The sequence below is a fragment of the Narcine bancroftii genome, chromosome 9, assembly GCF_036971445.1.
Source record: "Narcine bancroftii isolate sNarBan1 chromosome 9, sNarBan1.hap1, whole genome shotgun sequence".
Taxonomy (NCBI): Eukaryota; Metazoa; Chordata; class Chondrichthyes; order Torpediniformes; family Narcinidae; genus Narcine; species Narcine bancroftii.
The window spans coordinates 67,819,563-67,842,945 of record NC_091477.1 but is presented as its reverse complement, the minus strand read 5'-3'; the positions used below and the strand labels follow the sequence as shown (position 1 = coordinate 67,842,945).

The 23,383-nt window shown below is 43.7% G+C and overlaps 1 protein-coding gene and 1 long non-coding RNA gene across 4 annotated transcripts in view; both read right to left on the bottom strand.

Annotated features, from left to right (window-relative positions):
- The window catches only part of LOC138742229 (glypican-5-like), a 641,419-nt gene that overhangs the window by 361,885 nt on the left and 256,151 nt on the right, over positions 1-23,383 (bottom strand). For 2 of the 3 annotated variants that reach the window (XM_069896341.1, XM_069896342.1), the window contains exon 5: positions 189-314. In XM_069896341.1, coding sequence (XP_069752442.1) covers positions 189-314 — 126 coding nt within the window. Of the gene's footprint in view, positions 1-188; positions 315-4,030; positions 4,091-23,383 lie in introns of all 3 variants that reach the window. The other variant, XM_069896343.1, reaches the window with a different exon arrangement.
- LOC138742231 (uncharacterized) lies at positions 17,034-18,961 on the bottom strand. The gene is made up of 2 exons (XR_011344008.1): positions 18,866-18,961; positions 17,034-17,360 (listed from the first exon to the last, which is right to left on the bottom strand). It is a non-coding gene; the product is annotated as an uncharacterized lncRNA (long non-coding RNA).

Genomic DNA, 23,383 nt, shown 5'->3' with positions numbered 1-23,383 from the left:
TGGATTGATCAGTCCTTTGCACAATCAATATCTACATGTCAGACTTAAACTTAAGGCACAATGAGTGTACTATAAACCATATTAAACATACAAAGGGCAAATCCATTCATCTCATTACATCTGCACATGCAAACACTGACTAACATTCACACTATAACTTTTGAACGTGACTGCAGCTGGCCACTTACCTTTCAACCACATCCTTTCCACTCCAACAGGTGGAGCTATCCTGAGGTAGAAGGTCACCTTCGCAGATTTGCTCTGCCAGAGAAGCATAGAAGGTCCTGTATCTTCGGATGTAGTTCATGAAGTCCCTGCCAAAATAGGCCACACATCTTACAGAAAGCTCACAACCATAGAACACTACAGCACAGAAACAGACACTTCGCCCTATCTCGTCCATGCCAAACTATTATTCTGCTATTGAAATTGGGCCTTTCCAAGAGAGATCTGTACATCCATTACAAAGTAGTTTGGAGAATATTCGATTTGTACTTTTGTATCATTTCAGAAGCTCCATCCAATTATTCTTTTTAAATATAGAGTTACGTTGGTGCATGCCGGTCATCTTTAATTGGTGTGCATGTTTTAATTTCATTTGTAATTGAAAATAGAAGTTGAATATAAAATTAAGAAATATGTTCAAAGCCATATCTGGGAAGGCACAGTTGGTGTGATGGTTAGCACAATGCCTTTACAGCGCCAGTGATTGGGACCGGGGTTTGAATCCTACATTGTCTGTAAGGAGTTGACACATTCTCCCTGTGTCTGCGTGGGTTTTCCTCGGGGGTTCCGGTTTCCTCCCACCATTCAAAAAGTACCAGGGGTGTAGTTTAATTGGGTGGCATGGACTCACGGGCCGAGAGGGCCTGTCACTGTGCTGCATGTCTAAATTTAAAATTTAACATGTTCATCTTCAAAATAGTTCAAATGAAACTGGAAATCTGGCAACAATTTCAGCATTTTAAAAAATTCTTCATCCAATTAAGGACGAATTTGCGTTCTTGTGCTCTGTCTTTTTGCAAAAGAGTTTTTTTTTGATGAATTCATCTTTATCAAGACAAAATAACTTCTTAAATAGCAACTCTGTGGGGTGAAGATGCCCCAGTGTCATACTTATATTAGCATGAATTTTTCCACCTTTCCACCAGGTTCTAAGAATCTATCAAGTGATGAAATTTCACACGATCAAAAAATTAACGCAGATTGTATCCACGTCAATGTTATTCTAATGTGCACCTTGGCTTGTTATATTTTTGATCTGGACTGATTGACAATATTCAACTCGAGATATGAACCCACAATGGAATAGGTAATGTCCAATTTTCAATGAACCCGTTGGGCTCCAATTAAATTAACATAAGAATTGCACAGTTCTTATGAATCAATGGATTTGGAAGAATATAGAGACTGGTTTTTCCAAAAGACTAGACATCATCAGGAAAATGAATACTATCAGTTTTTTTCCTGTTTGTAAATTATTTTTTTCTAGGAAAGGTGTGTCTAATGCCAATGTGTAGAAACGACAAGGTGCCACCATGTAAAATATACATTGTTGAGAATATATAGATATGAGTGACATGAATGTAATAAGTCCTGAATGGTTTTCTTGTTTTGTAAATAATTTATTCTGAATAAAGTATATTTTTGGAAAAAGTATCAATTTTTGTACAAACAATCCATATAGTTGAAACTGTCTCTCATTAATAAGCATATTAAACATGGTGAGCTCTAAAAAACATTCAGGACATCCAACTTGGATGTTTGATTGGGATTGGAATTCATAAATATATTGACATGAAATTGTTCTCGATTCTCTCCTGGTCTGTAGATCTAAACGCTGTATGGCAGAGGCAGTACATGTTTCTCTCAGGTTAAGCAGACTGAGGAGTACGTCTATCTTCTCCCTGTGAGACTTTTCAATGCACTTCTCTCTCAGCCAACCCATTTGACTGTGGATATTCTGGGCTGCTGGTAATATGGGTGAAGTCTCTGAATCTTTCACTCGTGAATTGCCTGACATTGTCTGATAGCAGATTGTGAGGTGCCCCATGCACCAAAAAGAGTCTTTTTAGCTTGGTTATGACCATCGAGGAGGTAACGTCGTGTAACAGGTCTATTTCGAACCAAATATTGCTGACTTCGCCATTCAAAAATGTCCATGGCCACGGGTGACCAGGGTAGGTCTGGCACTGGGTGAGGCTGCAGTGACTCCTTCCGCTCATGTGGCTTAGTACTGTTGCATCCTGAGCAAACTTGAACTTCTTGATCAATGTTTTTGGTCACTCCTGGCCAAAAAAACTATGTCTCTCACCCTTTGTTTTGTTGCCTCTCTGTGCAGGATGCTGCCAACATATATGCTTTTCAGTGAACTTGGCTCCAGCCAGACCTCCTGACCTCCAGCCATTGTCTGTTCGCAGGTCCTACCTGGATGGTGTCAACGCTCGTGGCATGTTGCAGTGGAGAGGGCTAGCTCCCTGCTATTCTCCTCTGGTTTCATACGCTATACAGGTAGAGATGGCCTTTGGTTGCATTAAATTGTTGTCGCATAGAAGTGCCTTCTTCATACTGTCATCACGAATGCCACAGACCAGCCTGTCTTTAATTAATTCTTCCCAGAGCTTTCCATAGTTACAGGTCTTTGCCCTGATTTTCAAATCGCTGACATATGAGTTAATTGACTTACTAGGCTTTTGGTCTCTGGTGTTAAACTTGTGCATTTCCATCGTTACATTTCTCTTGTAACATTTCCCTGAATTTTTGTTTTAGACTCTTGGGGTCCTCTCTCAACTCAGCTGGGCTGGTAATGAGTTCCACTTTGCAGAATTCGTTTGCTTACACAAATGACCTCCCATCCCGCCAAATTAAATAAAATTTACACTTTGGTGTGGTCAGGCTTGCCGCGATAAATATGTCATATTCTTGCTCAAAAATACAGCAGTTCTCAGCTACATTGCCCTCGAACATGAGTGGCGTGGGCCATCTAAATCTGTCTGCCGTTATGACAACTGCTGCAACACTGCAATGTGATGTTGGTTACTCACTTGTGGTCGGTTGAAAGGCCTCAGGCTTGGGACACTCGTGATCCCGCTTCTGACACCATGTTTTTTATTGTGTGCTGAATAACAAGACAATGACTGAGAGTAATGTTAAACAAACTGTTTACTTTGTACACACCAGAGAGGGAGTTTCTTACATGGCATACACTCCATGCCAAAAACCCCGTCTGCTTTACCGTGCCTTCATGGTACTCATGCATCCACAGCGTGCTGTTGCGAGTATGGTGGCTGCAACACACATGCAGCGAGTGCGGAGCAGCTGATGGCAGTGGCTGGCAACACTGAGCAAATGCTGCCATGGCTATTGTTTGCCCAGAGCCCCATGTGGAGAAGTTGCCAATGAAGACCTGGTGTTGGGTGGGTTGGAATGAGCAATGCAGCGGCTCCACGCTGACATGAGAGGCCTCAGGGCTGCACCCTGGCAGTCACGATGAATGTGGGGCATTGCTGGGTCACTATGTGCAGGCCAACTGTTGAAGCCCACTGTCTCTCTCAGTACCCCCTCTCAGGTGTGATATGGCTCCTGCCTCCCCCTCTCCGTGTGGCTGCATGGTTCTCCAAAGCCCCAAGCTTTCTACAAGGTAAGAATCTCAACAGTGGTCACTGGCCATTGAATATGAAGTTGTATTGTACATGGCTTGAGAATGACTGAGACTAATACTGAAGCTGTCTGACTAGAGTGCTCAAAATCCCAAACACCTTCTTCCTTTTCCAAGAGATTATATTTTTGTTCCCTTTACTTTGAATGTTAAACCTTAATGCAATTAGTTTTGTATTTGCAACTCTCCTGTCCAACTGCATTCATCGGAACTGCCTTGCAGTAAGAGAAGAAAAAAAAAATCACTGATCTTTCTCCAAAATAAAATCGCTGGCACATCTTAAGACACCAGGAACTAATATTACCATATCTTAGTCGAAGCTCCATGAACGATTCTGACCTTCCCTAAACAGGGAAACTTCCAATCTCTTACCTAGTGTTCTGTTTCATTGTCCTGGGTCTATCAGTCTTTACTTCTTTCAGAGGCAGTGAACTGGATAGAGCCGGAAATCAGAAGCAGCGATGAAACAAGCCAGTACAGAGATTCGGTGGCGCCAGGTTGATGAAGGGCAGGAGGGTATAGTGAGCAAGAGCAAAGAGTGGAGGCAAAAGAGGGAGTGAGAGAAAGAGGGTAGGAGGACCATGAGAGAGAAGGGGAATTGGAGGGGGGAGGGGGGTGAGAGGATGGGGGAGGGAGAGAAAGGGAAGGAGGTGAACATTGCAAAAGATAAAACAATAATACAAGTGAAAACAGTGGACTTGTACTGAAGAATAAAATGTCATGCACATGCTTAGCAAGAACCTCAGCAGAAAGCAGCAAAAAAGCACAATTAGTGCAACAGTTACGTCCTTACCCTTAAATTAAACACAGTGGCTTGTATTGGAGGCAATTTTCCACTCATGTTGCTCATTGTAAAATAGGTCCAAAGCTTTCTTAACTCGGAAGGTGAGGGAGGGGGAGAAATATTGAGAACAAGGTCTACTCTGAGCACTTATCCCTGGTGGGAATGCTGGCTCTGTTGCTGTTAACAGGAGTGCTTCCTACTATTCATCAGCTGCTGTGTGACCATTCCAGAGGATTGGAGAGGGAATGCTTGGGTCTTCTTGTGGCCACAAGCAAGCCATGTCACTACATTTGATTCGGCAGTGGAAAGAGCCTCAAATGAAAGGAGACCACCATCCGATGGCCTTTTTGCTTGATGCAACTGATTAACGGACAAATCTGTGGAGCCCGTGGCCATTTGACATCTTCCTCTCCATTTCTCATTGTCTTCATATAGGAGGGAACTGGGTGTTGGCAGGGTCTCCAACGTGACTATCAATCCTCTGCTTCAGGACCCCAGGCTGTTCTCAAAAGGGGGGAGGAATCTCAGTCCCACCTTGTGGATGGAGGAACAAAGAAATCTTATTCCTTAATAGCTTTAGCCCAGTGGTTCTCAACCTTCATCATTCCACTCACATACCACTTTAAGTAATCCCTATGCCATAAGAGCTGTGTGATTAGTAAGGGATTGCTTAAGGTGGGATGTGGGTGGGAAGGGAAGGTTGAAAACCACTGCTCTAGACCCAATTGTTTCTAAAATATTTTGCCTGAGAAAAATTGTCATTGGCCCATTTCCTTTGGAGTTACTGCTGCTACTCAGTAGTGGGGAGGGTTATGTTTATGATGTCGTGGTCTGTGTCCACTACCTTTTGGAGGACTTCATGCTCAGGGGTATTGGGGTTTCCATACCAAATGATGATGCAGCTGATGAGCACACTTTCCACCACACCTCTGTACAAATTTGCCAGGGTTTCTGGTGTGTTATGGTCCTGTGGATTGATCTCCAATCCATTTCTCTACAGCAAAAATGTTTTGAGATGAAACCTGCAAATGTGGGCTTCTGTCAGTCCTAACAGAGAGAGGATTCAGGTATGAGGTGGAGGAATGACCGTAGGATGCTGGCAAATTGCAGAAGGCAAACTGGGGCTGGTGGAGGCAGAGATGATTGGTGAGTCACAGGTCTGAGGTCATTGATCAGCAGTTGTTTGGCTGAGAGAAGCAGTCATTGGCCAGGGAGTGGTCAATGGGTGGCTGGCATGCAATGGTAAGCAGTGTTGGTGGTGAGGGCTTGGATTGGGTACCTGGTGTTTTGCCATCAGATCAGGTGAATGGTTGATGGAGTTTACTGTGGGGAGTTAGGGGGGAATTTGGGGAACAGTTCCATGCTGATCAAGAACTTGGCAGATGGAGCGTCTCTCCTGTAAAGTCAATTTCAAATCTGTTATGTGAGAGAAACCAAATTTGACAGGTCCGAAGAGCAGCGAGTCTGAACACAGGCTGATTAAGCAGGGATCTTTATTCACACACACGGGGAAGTTGCAACAGAGATAAAACATGCATGTGTGCATACACACACACACACACACACACACACACACACACACACACACACACACACACACACACACACACACAAACTCTTACTTGCAAAGATCACATAACAAAATCAGATTGGGCAGATCAGCTACACGATATTCATAACCAGCTGCAGAGAAATAGCTTTATAGTCAAGGAATACAATGCAATACCTGCCACCCTTAATGCACTGCGGGCATAGCTTTTTACGAACTAAACTTGGCTTTACAATGACAGTGATTTCTACCCCACTACCGCTCCCCACCCTTTGTCAATGTGCACCTTGCCAATGATTCTCCACCGTTGCCTACTGTTTGCAACCTGGCGTGGAGCTGGGGGCTCATCCCAGGGGAAGAAGAGGCTGATGGTCTACACATGGTGGGCTCTATAGTGCAATCAGCTGGGTTAGATGATCAAAGGGGCCACTGTTCAGATGTGGGCTAATTTGTGGGCAGAGCTTGACTTTGATTGGCAAGTAAGGCGACTTCCCACTAGGTATCCCCCAGTAGGATCATGTGACACATGTAATCCTCCACATAACAAGGTAAGACTCCCACAGTTGCTATCGGATGCCTATTTTAAGTTGCAACCTTCTTACAAACATCCTAATTTCTCTGGGCAAAAAAGTTCATGGGGAAGGAAGTTGTCACACATTCATCCAATGTGTAAGACAGCTGACTGGTACAAGGCTCAGTCAAAGTTCTAATCTGGACAGAAACCATGGTATTTTTTAAATTTTAATGTATAGGACAGTAACAGGCCATTTCAGCCCATGAGTCCATTCCACCCAATTTACAATCGAGTTCTACTCAACGAACCTTACAGCTCTTGATGTAGGTCTATCAAACCACAGAAATTCTGACCAAGATCACTTGTCTGGTTCTACTGGCTGACTAGACATCTACAACTCAACCTTCCCTGGTGTCAGTGGGAAAGATAACATGAGATTTATGAGGATGTTGCCCGAGTTGGTGAATGTGTCTCATGGAGCAAAAAGTAGGAAAGGTGACAATAGGGATTGACAAGAGAGTGACAGGGTGGTAGCACTTTTTATCCAAGGATGCAATAGCAAATTCCAGAGGACATCCGTACAAGGTGAGGGGAGGAAAATTTAGGGGAGATGCAGGGGTACATTTATCTACTCAGAGAGTAGTTGGTGCCTGGCCAAGAGTGGTGGTGGAGACTGGTATAGTAGGGACATTGAAAAAGACTCTTAGACAGGCACATGGATGCAAGATAAAGGTTCCAATATTGTCTACCATAAGGCTGTCAGAGAGTCATCACGTTGTCTAGCGCCCCTCACAGAAACCTACAGCACCTGGAGTCCCTCAGCGGCCTCCCCACCAAGTCCCGGCCTGCTTAGCTTCTGAGATCAGACAATCTCAGGCATATTCAGGCTGTTAGGCTTCTGCTTGTTCAGAGATTGTGGAGTAGGTTTATGTAGGTCAGCGCGCCATCGATGGCTGAAGCTACTGCACTGGCCTGTAATGCTCTGAATTCTATTGTCGCTGCCCAACGTAATTCAAATGGCAGGGTGTAATTGAAAGTGATTCAGGATGGAGACATTTAATGCCATGTAAGCTGCAGGGCATACACTTGTTTTCAACACATTACCTCACAAACTTGGCAAGTAGTCCACAAGAATAAGCTGCAGGCTTGCTCCACAGAAATGAGTCTCAAGAGGGGACAACAGAAAGCTTTTAAAGAACAGCATTGTTGAAAAAGAATAGCCAGCAGGAACAATTATGAGTGGCGTATGAGTGAAATATAAAAGAAAGGCACACTCCTGTTTCACTTGGTGATTAAAATAAGAGGCCCCCTCCCCACAGGGATAGTGATTGGAAAACTCTCTTTGGACGACAGATTTCCAGTTAACTTCAGAAGGAAAGGGGGCTGAATTTGTTGTACATTTTAATATATTTTTAAAAATCTTTTTCAATTAGCTGTATACGTTATAACTGTTTAAGTGCTTGCTACTTTATTTCTGTTTAACTGTTATGTTATTGAGTTTTATTTTTCTTACAAAACTTTTTTAGTGTATATTCCTTTTTATTTATTATTTTGATTAATGGCTTCTATTTATGTAAAATCCAATAAAAATATTGGAAAAGAAAGATTGGTGGGCCTTGGATTTAATGCTTACTATGTGTGGTGATACTACCACAGCCTACTGCAGGGGGCGACCTTTGTACCTGCAGGAAGACCACCTGGGAGGCTGACTCCACCTGGCTGGCTGTCAATAAACCGACCTGGATATTGTCCTTGAGCCGACCCCTCCGGTCCAGTGGCACATGGAACCATCGAGACTGACCAGTGACATCACATCACCTCACACACTCGAAAATACAATTGACCAGAGTGGGACTGGGGGCATACAGCCCACCAAAATCCCAGCTGAATTTTGGTAAATAACCAAGCAGTCCAAGTTCACTTAGAGTACTGAGCCTAGGTACAGGAGCTTCAGTGGCCCAGGGTCAGCTTCGTCCTTGCTGCCATCAGATTCCTGAATGATCAACGAACTGAAGATCCTGCCTTACTTTGACTTTTCGGGCACTATTTTTATTGATTTTTGGAAGGTGGTTTACATTAACGTTTGCCCTCTGGCTCTGCTGCAAAAGCAACAAATTTTGTGACTTGTTCGTGACAATAAATTTTGATATGGAGCAATGGAGCATAAAACCACTCCGTACATGGACAACGTCACCATCCTCTTCAGGCACGTGACTGGTCCGCAGATTGATCAGCATTTGCAGGCATTTTGGACAGGTGCCAGGGTAAACCAAAAGAAGAGAGGCAATGCTCTTTGGTATCAGGCTGTGTATGGAACCAAAGTACGAGGGCACCAAGTGCCACTATGTGCTGATGTTCAACCTGTCCTAGGAGTTGTGAAGTATGGCCCTGGCCCCATTGCCACACGATGTCTCAGTCAACTGGACTTTGCTACACAACCTATCCTTCATGGAATTTCTTTTCTAGACAAACACCTTTCACCACATGGCCATCTGGCAGCGATCAGCACGGAACAATCTGCTGACACTTGGAGAAGAGTACTCGATCGACACTGTGAGGTGGTGCCTGGAGCAGGCCATCCAGGTCATCCAACAGAATGCCTCATCACCAGTTCTCACAAACAAACACCAGGACTTGGCCTGGCTGGCAGTGAAATGAGCCTTCCTTCCTGTCCAACTGGAACGTCACCCACAAAGCACATTGTCTCTGAGATGATTGTGGTGGAGTGGAGACAGTCGCCCACCTCTTTGCAGAATGCAGATTCACTCAGACTTTGTGCAAAAAGTTGCAAGGGTCCTTGTTACAGTTGATCCCCAGCAGACTATGATCATTTTTTACAAAGTTGGTGTCTGTCAGAATTCTACTATTAAAATACAGTATCTGCCTATCCTGGCACTAACTTTCAATCTTGGACAAGCATCATTAAAAAGTTCAATGCACCCAACAGGACTTGGAGCAGGTTTCCACTCTTCGATGTATTCGAGAAATCCAGCTTTATAGCAATACCTAGCTGTCCAGTTCCTTCCTTTGGAAACTACTTTGTCCATTTTGTATGTGCACATTACCCGATGGGAACCTCTGGGTCTGCCTCACAGAGGGATGCATTTCAGTGCAAAGAAGAACATTATTTGCTCTGAAAAAATATTCCCATACTTCTGAGAATTGTCTGTAATAGGCTAATGTCAAATCAATTAAAAACGGTATCTGTGAAATTTCACATTTGAATCTCTCTCATTTGATGGTGTTGGGCATGGGGTTCAATACCTTACCACATTGTAGTAATCTCTCCAGCCTGGTTGCTGGAAGGCTGCACCCTGTGCCTTTAAGCCCTCATAGGTGTCCCTGAGGATCCATGACAACTTTGGCAATCCAACTTCAGGCTACTGAACATGCATGAAGGAGCATTCTTGGATGGTTTCTTCCAGATCTTTCTGCCTTTTGTGGAAAGTGTTGGTACTTTCGTGGTGAATGCCATCACCAGGTGATCCTTCAGATGACCAAGAACAGTCCAACAATCTGTCATCACCCAGACCACTCTAACATCTACGTCAAATCTAGAGGTGATCGAGCTGACAAACCTTCTACTAGTACAAGATGATGCCTTGCACTGTTTAACTGCATGCCTATCTTTAACATTATATCCTGCACTTTTACACAATGTTTCCATTCCTGCTACCTGCTCTGCTATGTGGAGATTGACTTGACTGGGTCATGCAGAAAAAAATGTGTTTCACTCGTGAGAATTCAGCAACTGCACGCTATGAGGAGACAGGAGGAGGAGATTTCACTCAGAGTGATTGAGAGAGCAGAATGGGCTACCATTGGAGGAGGTAGATGCGGTTTCGATTTTGACATTTACAAGATTGGATAGATGAAAGGGAGGGGAATGGAGGGCTTCAGTCTGGGTACAGGTTGGTAGGACTAGGTGGAATAAATAGAATGGACTAGATAGGCTGAAGGGCTTATTCTTTAAATTTAAATTTTGACATACACCACAGTAACGGGCCATTTTGCCCCATGAGTCCGTGCCACCCCATTACACCCAATTAACCTAGCTTTGAACAGTGGGTGGAAACTGGAGCCCACGGAGAAAATCTACACAGACACAGGGAGAACATACCAACTCCTTACAGACAGCACGGGATTCTAACCTCTGTCCCCATCACTGGCACTGTAACAGCGTCACTCTAACTGTGCTGTAGTGCTCTATGGGAGGGGATAGGAGTTCGGTCATTGAAGAAAACAGAGAGTCAGGATAATTGGGTTATATTTAGCTTGCTGACAATATTAAAGAATATGTAAAACATAACAGATGGAGTCTGATGCAGGAAGACATGAAGTTGCACACTTTAGGGAAACAAACAGAAAGCAAGTTGTTAGTTAAATTGAATAAGATGACAAAATTTCACCGTCCTAAGAGAACTGAGGTCTCAAAAGCACAAAAACTTAGCAGGCCGGTACAGCAAATAATTAGGAAGGGTTAGCCTTATTCGCGGAGTACAAAAATAGAGAAGTTGTGATGCAACTTTGCAGGGTGTTGGTGAAACTGCACCTAGCGTATTGTGTCTACTTTTGTACTCTATATTCAAGCAAAGGTATGCAGTGACGGTTTGCTGAGTTAATTGCTGTAACACAGGAATTAAAATACAGTACAATTCCAAAATGGTCGGGACCGGACCTGGGTTGGATAAACATTTTTTTCAGAGTTGGCCGTCACTAATCACTGACACCTCCCTACTGAGGCCCCGCTCTTGCTGGGAGCATGAGGCTCTCACTGCTACCTGGCAGCCCGACATCCATGCTTCCACCTGGCAGCCCGAGGTCCCCCACTTCCATCCAGCAGCCCGATGACCCTGCTTCCACGTGGCAGCCCGACATCCCCACTTCCACCTGGCAGCACAAGGTCCCTGCTGCCGCCAGAGGTCCCCCGCTTCCGTCCAGTTGACCTCAGGGTCATCAGTCACTTTGTCTCAGAAAAAATTTTGGATAAATGAGGATTTCTGATTTTTTTGGATATCCCCATTTATCTGAAATTTAAAAAAAATTTCAGATAAATGAGATAATTTTGGAGAATTAAATTTCAGATAATCGGAGTTTGACTGTGTATAAAGAGGTTAAACAAGTTGGGCCAAACTCATTGGAATAATGAGATGTGATCTTAATGAAACTGTTCAGAATGTGCTGACAGATGTCTCCCTGGTGTGAGTATCTAGAACTGGAAGGCATAGTTTCAGAATGAGTTAATTATAAATGGAAAATCTGGCACAGGTCAGTATGAAGGAGAAGATATTAAATGTCATGTACTAGATTGGAAATATTCTGCCTGGAGGTCAGTCACTAGTGGAGTTCCGCATAGATCTTTACTGGGACATTTGCTCTTTGTGATTTTTATAAATGACCTGGACAAAGAAGTAGAGGGATGGGTCAGTAAGTTTGCAATAATATGAAGGTTGGAAGTGTGGCAGAGAGTGTTGAAGGTTTAGTAGGTTACAACAGGATATAGACAGGATATTGAGTTGGGCAGAAAAGTGGCAGCTGGAGTTCAATCCAGATAAGTGTAAGGTGATACATTTTGGAAGGTCAAGCCTTTTACAATTTTACAAATCTTTTTCTAACTGGCTTCCTCCACATTTAAGTTCTGTGATAGATGATTCATTTAAAGAAGGGAACTTTCCATCTTCATTCAATGAGGCTAGTATATCTCTTATTTTGAAGAAAGGAAAGGACCCACCAGAATGTGCATCTGACAGACCAATTTCATTACTTAATGTAGATATGAAGATTCTATCTAAAATTCTTGCCCATAGATTAGAGAATATATCATCTTTAATTATTGAATGCTGACCAAACTGGTCTTATTAAAAATTGCTAGTCTTATTATAACATGCATCCATTATTGAATATTTTGTATTTACCTTCCACTCCAGTGACTGAATGTGTCCTTTCGTTAGGTACTGAGAAGTTGTTTGATCAGGTGGAATGGGAATATTTTCATGTTACTTTGAGAAAAGTTCATTCCTGTCCAGATTTCATTAAACTATTATACCTAAATCCTATGGCCTCAATTTGCACAAATACACAACAATCTAAGTCTTTTAACCTTTATAGAGGAACTCGGCAAGGATGGTCTTTGGTTTTCAACTTGGTTCTGGAACCTTCATGAGAATAGAGATTTTACAGGGATAAAGTGGATTGGAGTAGAGCATAAAGTTTCTCTAATATGCAGATGACCTTTTACTCTTTATTTCAAATCTTGAGGTTTCTGTACCAAATATATTAACTTTATTTGCTCAATTTAGCCAGTTCTTGGGCTATAAATTAAATTTGCATAAAAATGACATATTGCCCATAAAGGGGTCATTTTCAAGATAATGAAAGACTAATTCAGATTTTGGGGATTATAATTGCTAGGATTTACAAAAAATTATTGAAAGACTTTTTTGGTATGACTTAATCATATCTAAGTATTGTTATTGGTATTGTCACCTTTATCTATTACAATGATTGGATGCCTCAATTTGGTTAAAATGAATATTTTACCTAAATTTTTGTATAATTTTCAATATTTACCAATTTTTATTCTTAAATCCTCTTGGATTCACTGGATTTGATTATCTCATTGTATATATGGCAAGGAAAACATCCTTGGATAAATAAGGCTCCTATCCAAAGGACTAAAAGGAATGGGGGATGATCACTAGCAAACCTTACATTCTATTATTGGGTGGCCCATATATATAATTTACTCTTATTGTTACATTTTGGTAGAAATGGAATTGAATTTTTCTAAAAATACATCAATGTTGGCTCTTTTTGGTTTATTTCTACCTTTTTTAATTATCTAAATTGACTAAGAACCCAAAAACGAGGAATAATTGATGTATGGACACACTTTGTATGGATGTATTTTGGTTATCATATTCTTTCTTGCCATTCCAATTGCAATGAATCATGTTTTCCAACCCTCTTTGTTAGATTCAGGATTTAAGGAATGGTGTAGATTTGGTATTAAAAGTTTTAAAGATCTTTTTATTTGAGATAATTTTGCTTTTTTTAAACAGCTAACAGGAACATTTAATCTTTCTAATAGACATTTTTTTTTAGATATTTAAAAATTAGGCATTTTATTCAGTCCAGACTTTCAGATTTTCCTTGAATTTGTGAAGTGAATATTCTTGATGCATTTTTTTGTTTTGTAATTTTCCGATTGAGGATTAATATCAAATATTTATGGATTTAAAATGGAGTTAAAAATTGCTTCAATGGCCAAGATTAAGAATGATTTGGAATGCAATTTGAATAGAGCATTCTCAGTCAAAAATTGGGGCACAATTTGATCAATGAGTCTTCATTATGTGCACAACATTATTTGTTGCATTTTAAGGTGGTGCACAGAATGCTTATGTCTAAAGTTAAATGATCTCATTTTTTATCCTGATATGGATCAATTATGTGGTCAGTGTAACATTTTTGAAGCTTCATTGATTCACATTCAATAGTTACATGATATCACATCTTATTAAATTAGATGCAAAGTGTGAATTTAATAAGACGAGGAGCCCATTTGTGGATTATTATAATCTGAGCATTTAAGTGGTATGGATGCTCTGGGGATTCCCTGCTTGGTGTCTGGGGGCCGTTATTCAATTCATATTTACAGTATATACAGATAACCTTGTTTAGAGGGAGAATTTCTTTTTTTCCCTTTTACTTACTAAGACAAATAAATAAAGGGGTTTTAATTACAGATCACAGATCATATCACAGAACAACATGATCTCATTAGAGATGAAAAACATGATCTCATTAGAGATGAATAATATATTTTCTAGAAGAGGATTTTACATGTATTATTTGTATAATTTTTTATTCAATATTGATTTTGGACATAATATGAGATATGATTTAATTGTTTAATTATTATAATTGTAGCATTTAAAACTCAATAACTCAATAAAAATATTTTAATAAGAAAGGAAAGTCAAACCTGAATGTTGACTTAATGGTCAGATACTTAACAGGGTGGAAGAACAGAGAAACCCTGGAGTCCAAACCTTCCCTGTAGGTTGCCGCTCAGTTAGGAAAGCCTATGATATGCTGGGCTTCATTTATCCTGTTCAGGAGTCGAGAGGTAATGTTGCAGCTTGATAAATCTCCAGTGAGACCATATTTAGAGTATCATTTCATTTCTGTCATCTCATCATAGGAAGGATGTGGAAGTTATGGAGAGGGTGCAGAGAAGATTTACCAGGATGTTGCCTGGATTGCAAAATTTGTTTTTGAGGCAAGGTTAGTAGAACTAAGGCTTTTCTCTTTGGAGTGAAGAAGAATGGGAGGTGGTTTAATAGAAGTCTACAAGATTATAGGAAGCATAGATAAGGTAGACAGCCAGCACCTTTTTCCAAGGGCAGAAGTAGCAAACACTAGAAGACATTTGTACAAAGTAAAGAAGGTTTAGGGGAATCATCAGGGGTGTGTTTTTACACAGAGAGTTGCGGGTGCCTGGAATGCATTGCCAGGGTTGTGGAGACTGGAACAATAGGGACATTAAAGACAGGCACATGGACGAATGAAAAATGGAGGATTATGAGGTAGGGAGCTGGGTAGCTATATATAGGTTGCCACAACATCAGTCGACTTAATTACATACTGGTGACTCTTCTGTTATTTGAAAGGGAATTATTGGAGAAAATCCTATGATATGACCTGTACACCTTTAGAAGGGCGATCAGGGATAGTCAGTGTTGTGTTATGTGAGGAAAATCCTGTCACACTTTAGATTGAAATTTTTTGAGATGGTAACTAAGAATATCAATGAAGGCAGGGCAGTGGACATCATCTTTCTGGACTTCAGTGAAGCATTTGACAAGGATCCATAAAACTGTTGCAGAAGATAACTCCTCAATGAATGCAAGGTGAGCTGTCTAACTGGATCCAAAATGGCCTTGGCGATCCAAAATGGCCTTGGGGTTGTGGTGGAGGAATGTTTTTTTAACCAGATGTCTATGATCTGTGGTATATTGCAGGGATCACTGCTGGGACCCTTGTTATTGGTGATCCTAGGCCCTTTCAGGTGGACCCTCTGCCTTGAGGCTGGCGACAGGAGTGGATTTAAAACTGCGAATATACCTTTCAGGTGACAGCCCTAAAAGGCTGCTGCAGCATTGCCTGGCCCATCTGAAAGGGCCTATTCACATCCAGAAGTGTCTCGTAGCGCCCTCCAGATCTGATGGAGGCAGGGCGACTGGTGCCGCAGTGTCAGCCGTCATAAATATGCGGCATAGCAATATATAGCAATAAATATGCAGTCATCTTCCCTACACATAATCCCCACACAGGAGGAACCGCACTGTGTTTCCCACAACAGTTCCAGCTGTGTGGGGGATTATGAGTAGGGAAGACCGCCATTGCTAGGCCACGTTTTGAGCCACAGAGAGTAGCCCGGGTGCAGGAGTGGCCAGCCAGGCTGTGACAGCCTCCACCAGCCACCCCCCGAAGTCCCCCGCTGGCCACCCCTGCCCTGACAGCCGCCCCTGCTCCGATGGCCCCCACCGACCTCCCCTCCCCAGTGGGGTGGGGGACTTCAGGTAGCACAGGGGGGGCTGAAAGCAGCAGGGCAGGGGCCAGTCAGCCCGCCCCCAGGCAGCCACTTACAGCGGCTGCATATTCAGGTGCATTGTTGGAACACAGCGCTCTGCCGATGATCCCTCCTGGAGAAGGGTTGGCGTCGGCACCTCGGAGACACTTCTGCCGCATTCAGGTGAGTATGGCTTTAGCCACGCGTGGGGGGGGGGGGGGTTGATTATACGGCTTTACAAGTGGGTGTTCAGGCCACCGGAAAGGGCCTTATGACTTGTGTATGAAAGTCAGGGTATGTTTTTTCAAGTCTGCACAATTGGAAGCAATTTCTTCTCTCATATCATGGAGTTTTGGAATTCTGTGTCTAGATCAGTAGAGGGACAGTTTTTAATTTAGACATACAGCATGGTAACAGGCCTTTCTGGGCCATGATCCCATGCCACCCAAATACACCCATCTGACCAATTAACCTCCTAATCTCATATCTGTTTGGAATGTGGTCTGAAACTGGAGCATTGGGAGGAAACCCACACAGACACAGGGAGAACATACAAAATCATTGCAAGTAGTAGTGGATTTGAACCAGGGTCACTGGCACTCTAATTGCATGGTGCTCACCACTACACTGACCTGAATAAAAGGTGGAAACTGCCTGGTAGTCATACTGCCCGGAGTGAAAGGATGTGGAGAGAGTGCAAAAAGGTGATACAAGACTAAGATTATATCAGCCATAGCTAAGATGGTTTGAGTATTTGAGTTGGATGGGAGCTCAGACTGACATGTTTGGGAATTCATTCCAAATTGACCCATTTGTGGGCAGGTTAATATTCCTGGAGGATTAAGTGTAACTATTGCCTGCCAGTCTTGTGAGTCTCCAACCTTGCTGCCTCCCTCCACCCCACCCACATCCATACCCTCCCTCCTGGAGTAAATGTTATTGACGAAGGTATTTAGATGCCTCTGAATGAGTTAGAGAGCTCTCTTTATTTTCTCTTCAGCCATTTGTTTCTCCGTGATTGTCAAATGTGCCTTGTGTGGCTTCCAGTGATGTTCTGTAATCGTTCATGCAGAAGTAAGGATGATCCTGTGGCGGCCCACATCCTCATGGCGAACCGGCCCTGCTTGTATTGCCACATGGCGGGGCAGCCATGGGGAAATGGCGTCATCATAGACTTCTCTCTGACTCCAACCTCCCTTCCAGCCCGCACCCTGGGCATCGATGATGACGTCACAATGTACCAGGTGACTGAGCTCATGTTGCCCTTATAAGGCCGTGCTGAATATGAATAAAAACAGTCGTTAATGACCCTCAACGTGTGGGCTGTGTTTCTTCCACTGCTCACACCGTCACAGTGGTGACCCTGATGAGCCCAGACGTTTTTCTGGACTCAAAACACCATGAATTCAGCAGAGGTTAATGCTGTCCCCCTTTTGGACCCATCAACCCAGAATGTGGTTCGGGCAGGTGGAAGCACAATTTCAACTACACAACATCCCCTCAGACGCCATGATGTTCTATCATGTCATGAGTGCTCTGGAGGTTAGGCGACATCATCCACCATCCTCTAGCTACGAGCAACTGGCACAGAGGAACGATGTGCAGACGCAGGCCTTGTGCCATCTCGGGCCTCAAACTCAAGGATGTCCAAGTGCCCAGCAGCCTGAACACATTGCTCAGTGACATCTCAACAGGCACGCCGCGCCCGGTGGTCCTGCCACACTGATCCATGACCTCGCTCACCCAACAGTAAAGACAACCGTATGGATGGTCGCAGAGCAGTTTGTGTGGGATGGGCTGAAGAAGGAGGTGGCGGAACTCGCCAGGAACTGTACCAGGTGCCAGATCACCAAGGTCCAGCGACACACGTGAGCCCCTATCCAGAACTTTGACTTGGCAGTTCGCAGATTCCAACACATCCACATTGATGTCGTCGGGCCCCTGCCGGTGTCCAAGGAGGCTTGTTACCTCCTCACAGTGGTGGATCGAGCCACAAGGTGACCGGAGGCCATCCTGATTAAGGAGGCCTCCGCAGAGACGTGTGCCAGGTCTCTGGTCAGCCAATGGATCGCCCGTTTTGCACATCATTAGCGACAAAGGGTCGCAGTTCACTCTCCCCTGTGAACTCAGATGGTGAAGCTCCTGGGGGTCAAGCTCCACCACACTACAGCATACCACCCACAGTCCAACGGGTTGGTGGAGAGGTTCCACAGGCACCTGAAGGCATCGTTTATGGCCAGGTTCTCTGGACCAGACTGGGCAAACGAACTACCCTGGGTCCTCCTTGGGATTAGGATGGCACCCAAGGAGAACCTGCAGGCTTCAGCAGCAGAGATGGTCTATGGCACACCACTTTCCCTGCTGGGTGAGTTTTTCGGCTCAGATCCTGACATCATGGCCACTGAAAAAAACCTGCTGGTGGACCTACGCAGGTGACTGGCCTCCCTAGTTCCCCCACCCCCAGAATGCCACGGCACTTGGCCGTTTCATCTCCCCAAAGAGCTCGACTCGGCCCAGTTTGTTTACGTGTGGAGGGGACCACAAGATGCACCACTACAGCGACTGTACGAGAGGCCACACAAAGTCTTGCACTGGTCCGGCGGAACCTTCACTCTGGACATTGGGGGGAGAGAGGAACTTTTTACGGTGGACCGCCGGAAGGCAGTCCATCTGGACTTATCACAGCCGGTGCAGACGGCCATGCCCAAGTGCCGGGGCCGGCCGCCAAAGCGACAGGATGCGTAGACGGTTCTTGGTGGGGGGGGGTTTGTGTGGCACCGCACATCCTCATGGCGAACCAGCTCCACTTGTATTGCCATGTGACTTGGGGAAATGGCGTTGTCATAGGTTTCTCTCTGACTCCAGCCTCCCTTCCAGCCCACACCCTGGGCAGCGATGATGATGTCACAATGTACCAGGTGACTGAGCTCATGCTGCCCTTAAAGGGCCGTGCTGAATATGAATAAAAACAGTCGTTAACGACCCTCAATGTGTGGGCTGTGTTTCTTCCGCTGCTCACACCGTCACGATCCCACCATAAACTGCTCAGGTCGCATTTTGGCATCCAGTGTCATGTCAGACATCTTTGTGGCTGATTCACAATTGCTTGCCACGGAGACTAATGGATGTTAATTCAGCATGATAAGATGATCCTATTTCTTGGCATAAAATGGAATTGTGCCCCCAGGTACTCAAGGTTTCTTTCCTTACACCTCTGTTATCACAAGGTTAATGAGATCTTTTTTTTAGCTAACGTTAGTGTCCAAACACTTCAGCGCTTTCAATTTCACCAAAAAAAACCATGGGGTTTCCTCTGAAAGTTTTCTGGTGCTGATGAAGTATCAAAGGGAACGTGGATGTAAATCACAGAATATTAAACGTAGCTGACTTCGTTGCATTCCTCCTTGACAGCTCATTTGGCAGGAAGGTAGAGACATATCATGAGCTGGCACGGATTAGTGGGTTGTCCTCAATTGCTTGCTTTGGGCAATGTTCCCTGAGTACTGCTTTGCTAAATCCTTGGGATCAAAGCTTACATAAATCTACTTGGAGTTTCTAATTAGCCACCAGTGTAGAGCTAATCCATAGTGTTGCCTTAGTTCTTTTGTTAATACATGCAAATAATACATGTTGGCGGGATAATATATAGCAACAAGTAACAGAATACACGTGTAATGTACAATATTAGTCATTATGTACAGATTCCCTCAACTCTTGACCTGTGTTTGTCACTAAATAGTTTCCTCAAGCTCTTTGTTCTAATGACAACTGTGTAGTTCTCTGAGAACAGTATTTAAGGTTACAGCTACTTGTACGGATCCTGGGGGCGGGTGGGGGGGGGGGGGGAGAGGGGGAAACACACAAGCTATTGAGCTGCTGGGCCATGGGAATGCCCTACATCAGTTTAAACCACTGGACTACATAGTGCCACACAAGTTAAACAAATCCAGCAGTCTTACTCAATTAACCCACACAAATGAAGCAGAACAAAACTTTACTGAACAGTTCCACTGGAGATCTATTAGGCTATATAAAAAAAATCCTTGGAAGAGCAACTTGTACAAGAACTACAATAAAACTCAGCACGATGCAATGAACTTTCTTATTGCTCATACCTTGCAATGTCTATTTTTTTTTAACCTAACAGGTTTGACAAACCACAACACTTGTGTCTCCCTAGGTTCACAAGCCATAATTGTTTCATCCCCACAATCCTGTAAATATACCTGCTAAAATTAAGAAAGATTTTCTGTTGCATTGTTCACCTCAGGATGTACTCTTGGTAAATATTAAACTACTCTTTAAAGTGGAGCCATTGTAGGGAAATCAACGGGAAATTCTAACCCAGGGTGATATCTCCCACCCTCACCTGGTCTGGCTTCAATGTGAATCAAGTCCCACGGTGAAGAGTTGACCCTCTTGAGGGGCATTATTGTTGGAGGAGAAAGTCAGGCAACTCCTACTCGTGCTGTTTCACATGTGATCGCTGGAACCAATTAAAAGCAAAATCTGTCCAAACCATGCGGTCAGAGAATTGAAACAAGACCTTTAACGATTGGTATTTGGGAACAGAAAATTTGAGGCATGGGGCAATGACCAGAAAAATTAACTGAATTGAAAAGATCAAAGTAGCAACCGCTGACCAAATGGCCAGTTGATGCACTGTCAAAATTAGGTCTGTGAGGAGGCACAAATGCCCAAGCTCCCAGTATTGCTTCCTGCAGTGCTGACCCTCTGATCCAAGTGGTCTCCTCACTGAAGGTGCTGAAGCCCAATCAAGCCCAATTGTCTGAGATTTGAAGAGAAGAAATAATCAGGTTCATGGTTTCCCCTTGAACATCTTAAATACATCAGATCTAACAATAGATCGAGCACCAATTCAAATTTAATGTGAGTACAATTAAAAAAATATCCCCCTGGTTTGATCTTGACATGTATACAATAAGAATCTTGATTTTACCAGGACGGTGTGTGGGCAATAGTTCTGTCTGTAATGATTACGTCGTATTTGGAGCCTAATGTTTTTGCTTTAGTTAACACTCTGCTGACGAGTGAATTTCCATCAGTATATTGGCTCCAAAGCCCTCTTGGGCAAAAGGTGAGCTAAATAAGAAGCTTCAGTCACTTTCCACGCTCTCCAAGTGGTCAAGGGTCCAAGTGGGGGCTGTGCTGTCAAAGTCTTAATATCTGTGCCCTCGGACAAAGAATAACAGAGAGGCAAAGGAGGGAATGTCACCAGTGAATTTGGAATACCAGCATGGTCAAAGTCATGCAGCATCCACATCCTCTCACTTAATCCCTGGATCATTAATCCCATCATTCCCAAACTCTTTCTTTCTTGCCAGTTCCCAATCCATCGAAATCTATGGTAATGGCAAAATAAAAAGCTGGACCATGGATATTGGCAAATAGGAAGGGAATTTGAGTCTTGCTGGGGTTTTAACAGAGTGTTGGGAATGACCCTGGAGCAGGCCCAACTTTAGACTGGAAGCCTTGAGGACAGACATCATATTTGTCTCAAGGACACAGAAGCAGTCAAATTTAATGCGAATATGAAAGGAAAAATAAAATAAAAATAGGAGCCAAAGAGAAACAAATTGGCATTGCAGAAGTTAACTGCAGGAATGTGAGAATTGCGGGATTACTGTGAGAGCAGTGCAGTAAATAATGATGTATTTATTTAGCTGTGAAGCAACACTTTCAAAATGACATAATCAGGGCTGCAGGATTGCAATGAAGTGGAATTAGCAGTTCCTTACGGTTAAGTAAGAGGCTAATGGCAGAATTTATGTGACCAATTTTCTGAGCGTGCTGCCATTAAGGGAATCTTGCCCACCCGCCCATGAATCTTGCCAAATGAGCCTTGTGGCTTAGAAGGGATTAGTGTTGACATGAATATTACATGCTCACAGGACCCTTTTCAGCTCCATTTTTGGGGAGGCATAAGCCTATCTAAAACAAATGGGATAATGCCAGAGCAACAGGGCCCTATCCAAAACACTTTTTCATGGAAATCAAGGGAATTCTTCTTGTGCTTTTGTGGCAAAATTCCTGCACATCTTCTTACTTCCAGTGCCGCCAGAGCCCGGCACCTCTGTAAGAAAAGGATCAACTTCTCCATGAATGAGGGCATTGCGATTGTAGATTTGAGAGGACGTTCTTCTCCCAACACAAGTTTTAGAGTTTAAGTCGGAATATTGTCTGCTCCTCAACTTTCCATTTGGCTCACGCAGGCCTAAGTGAATCAGGAATGGTGGCAAGTTGAGGGAATGACTGACGGATACCCTCTACTGCGTGGGCAAAGACACTGTGGTCCCACTAAATCTCGTGATACTTATACGGAAAGGGACGCTGTCATCTGGTTGGGGCCGCAAGGCAAGGTCCTGCCAGCAGAGGCTCCGATATCCCATCTTGCCTGTGTTTCATCCGCCTCTATCAGTTCAGCTTCGCTTGTCTCTTACAGAATGGATCAAACTGATAACTGTATTCCATTCAAAATGAAAGTTGTACCAGTGACTTTAGAGAGAGAAAGATCTAGGAAAAGCGAGAGACACAAAATGGGAGGGGTGGTGGGGGGGAAGGTGTGGTGGGGGTGGAGAAGAAAGGCAGTGGATAGAGAAAAGCACAGAATAGAATCGAAATTGAGAGACCTTAGATGTGTGTGTGTGTGTGTGTGTGTGTGTGTGTGTGTGTGTGTGTGTGTGTATGCACGCGCGTGTGTGTGAAGGAGGGGGGTAGAAACCTGGGATATAGACCCAGGATCAAGAGGGATAGATAGAAAAAAGACCTGGGAGAGAAAATACTGAGTGATAAGGAGACCCAGGAGAGAACGATGGTGAGAAAGATAAATCGATAAGGAGCTTAGGGACAGTGAGAGAGGAGATGAGATAGAGTGATGCAGGAGACGATTGAGAGGGGATTTGATAGAGGTATTTAAAATTATGAAGGGAATAGATAGACTAGACGTGAGTAGACTCGTTCCCCTGAGAGCAGGGGAGGTTGGAACAAGAGCACATAGTTAAGGGTTAGGGGGCAAAACTTTAGGAGAAATGTTAGAGGATGCTTCTTCACTCAGAGTGGAGGCAGAATGGAATTAACTTCCAGAGGAGATAATTGCAGCATCATCCCTTCTGTCATTTGAGAAGGTTGGATGTGTACATGGATATGAAGGGGTTGGAGGGTATGGGCGGAGAGTGGGAGGGGGGGGACTAGTGGAGTTGTTCAAATGAACCAGCATGGACTTGAAGCCTGTTTTCGCGCTGTAAACAGTTATATAGTTATAGGACAGAGTGACGAACCCC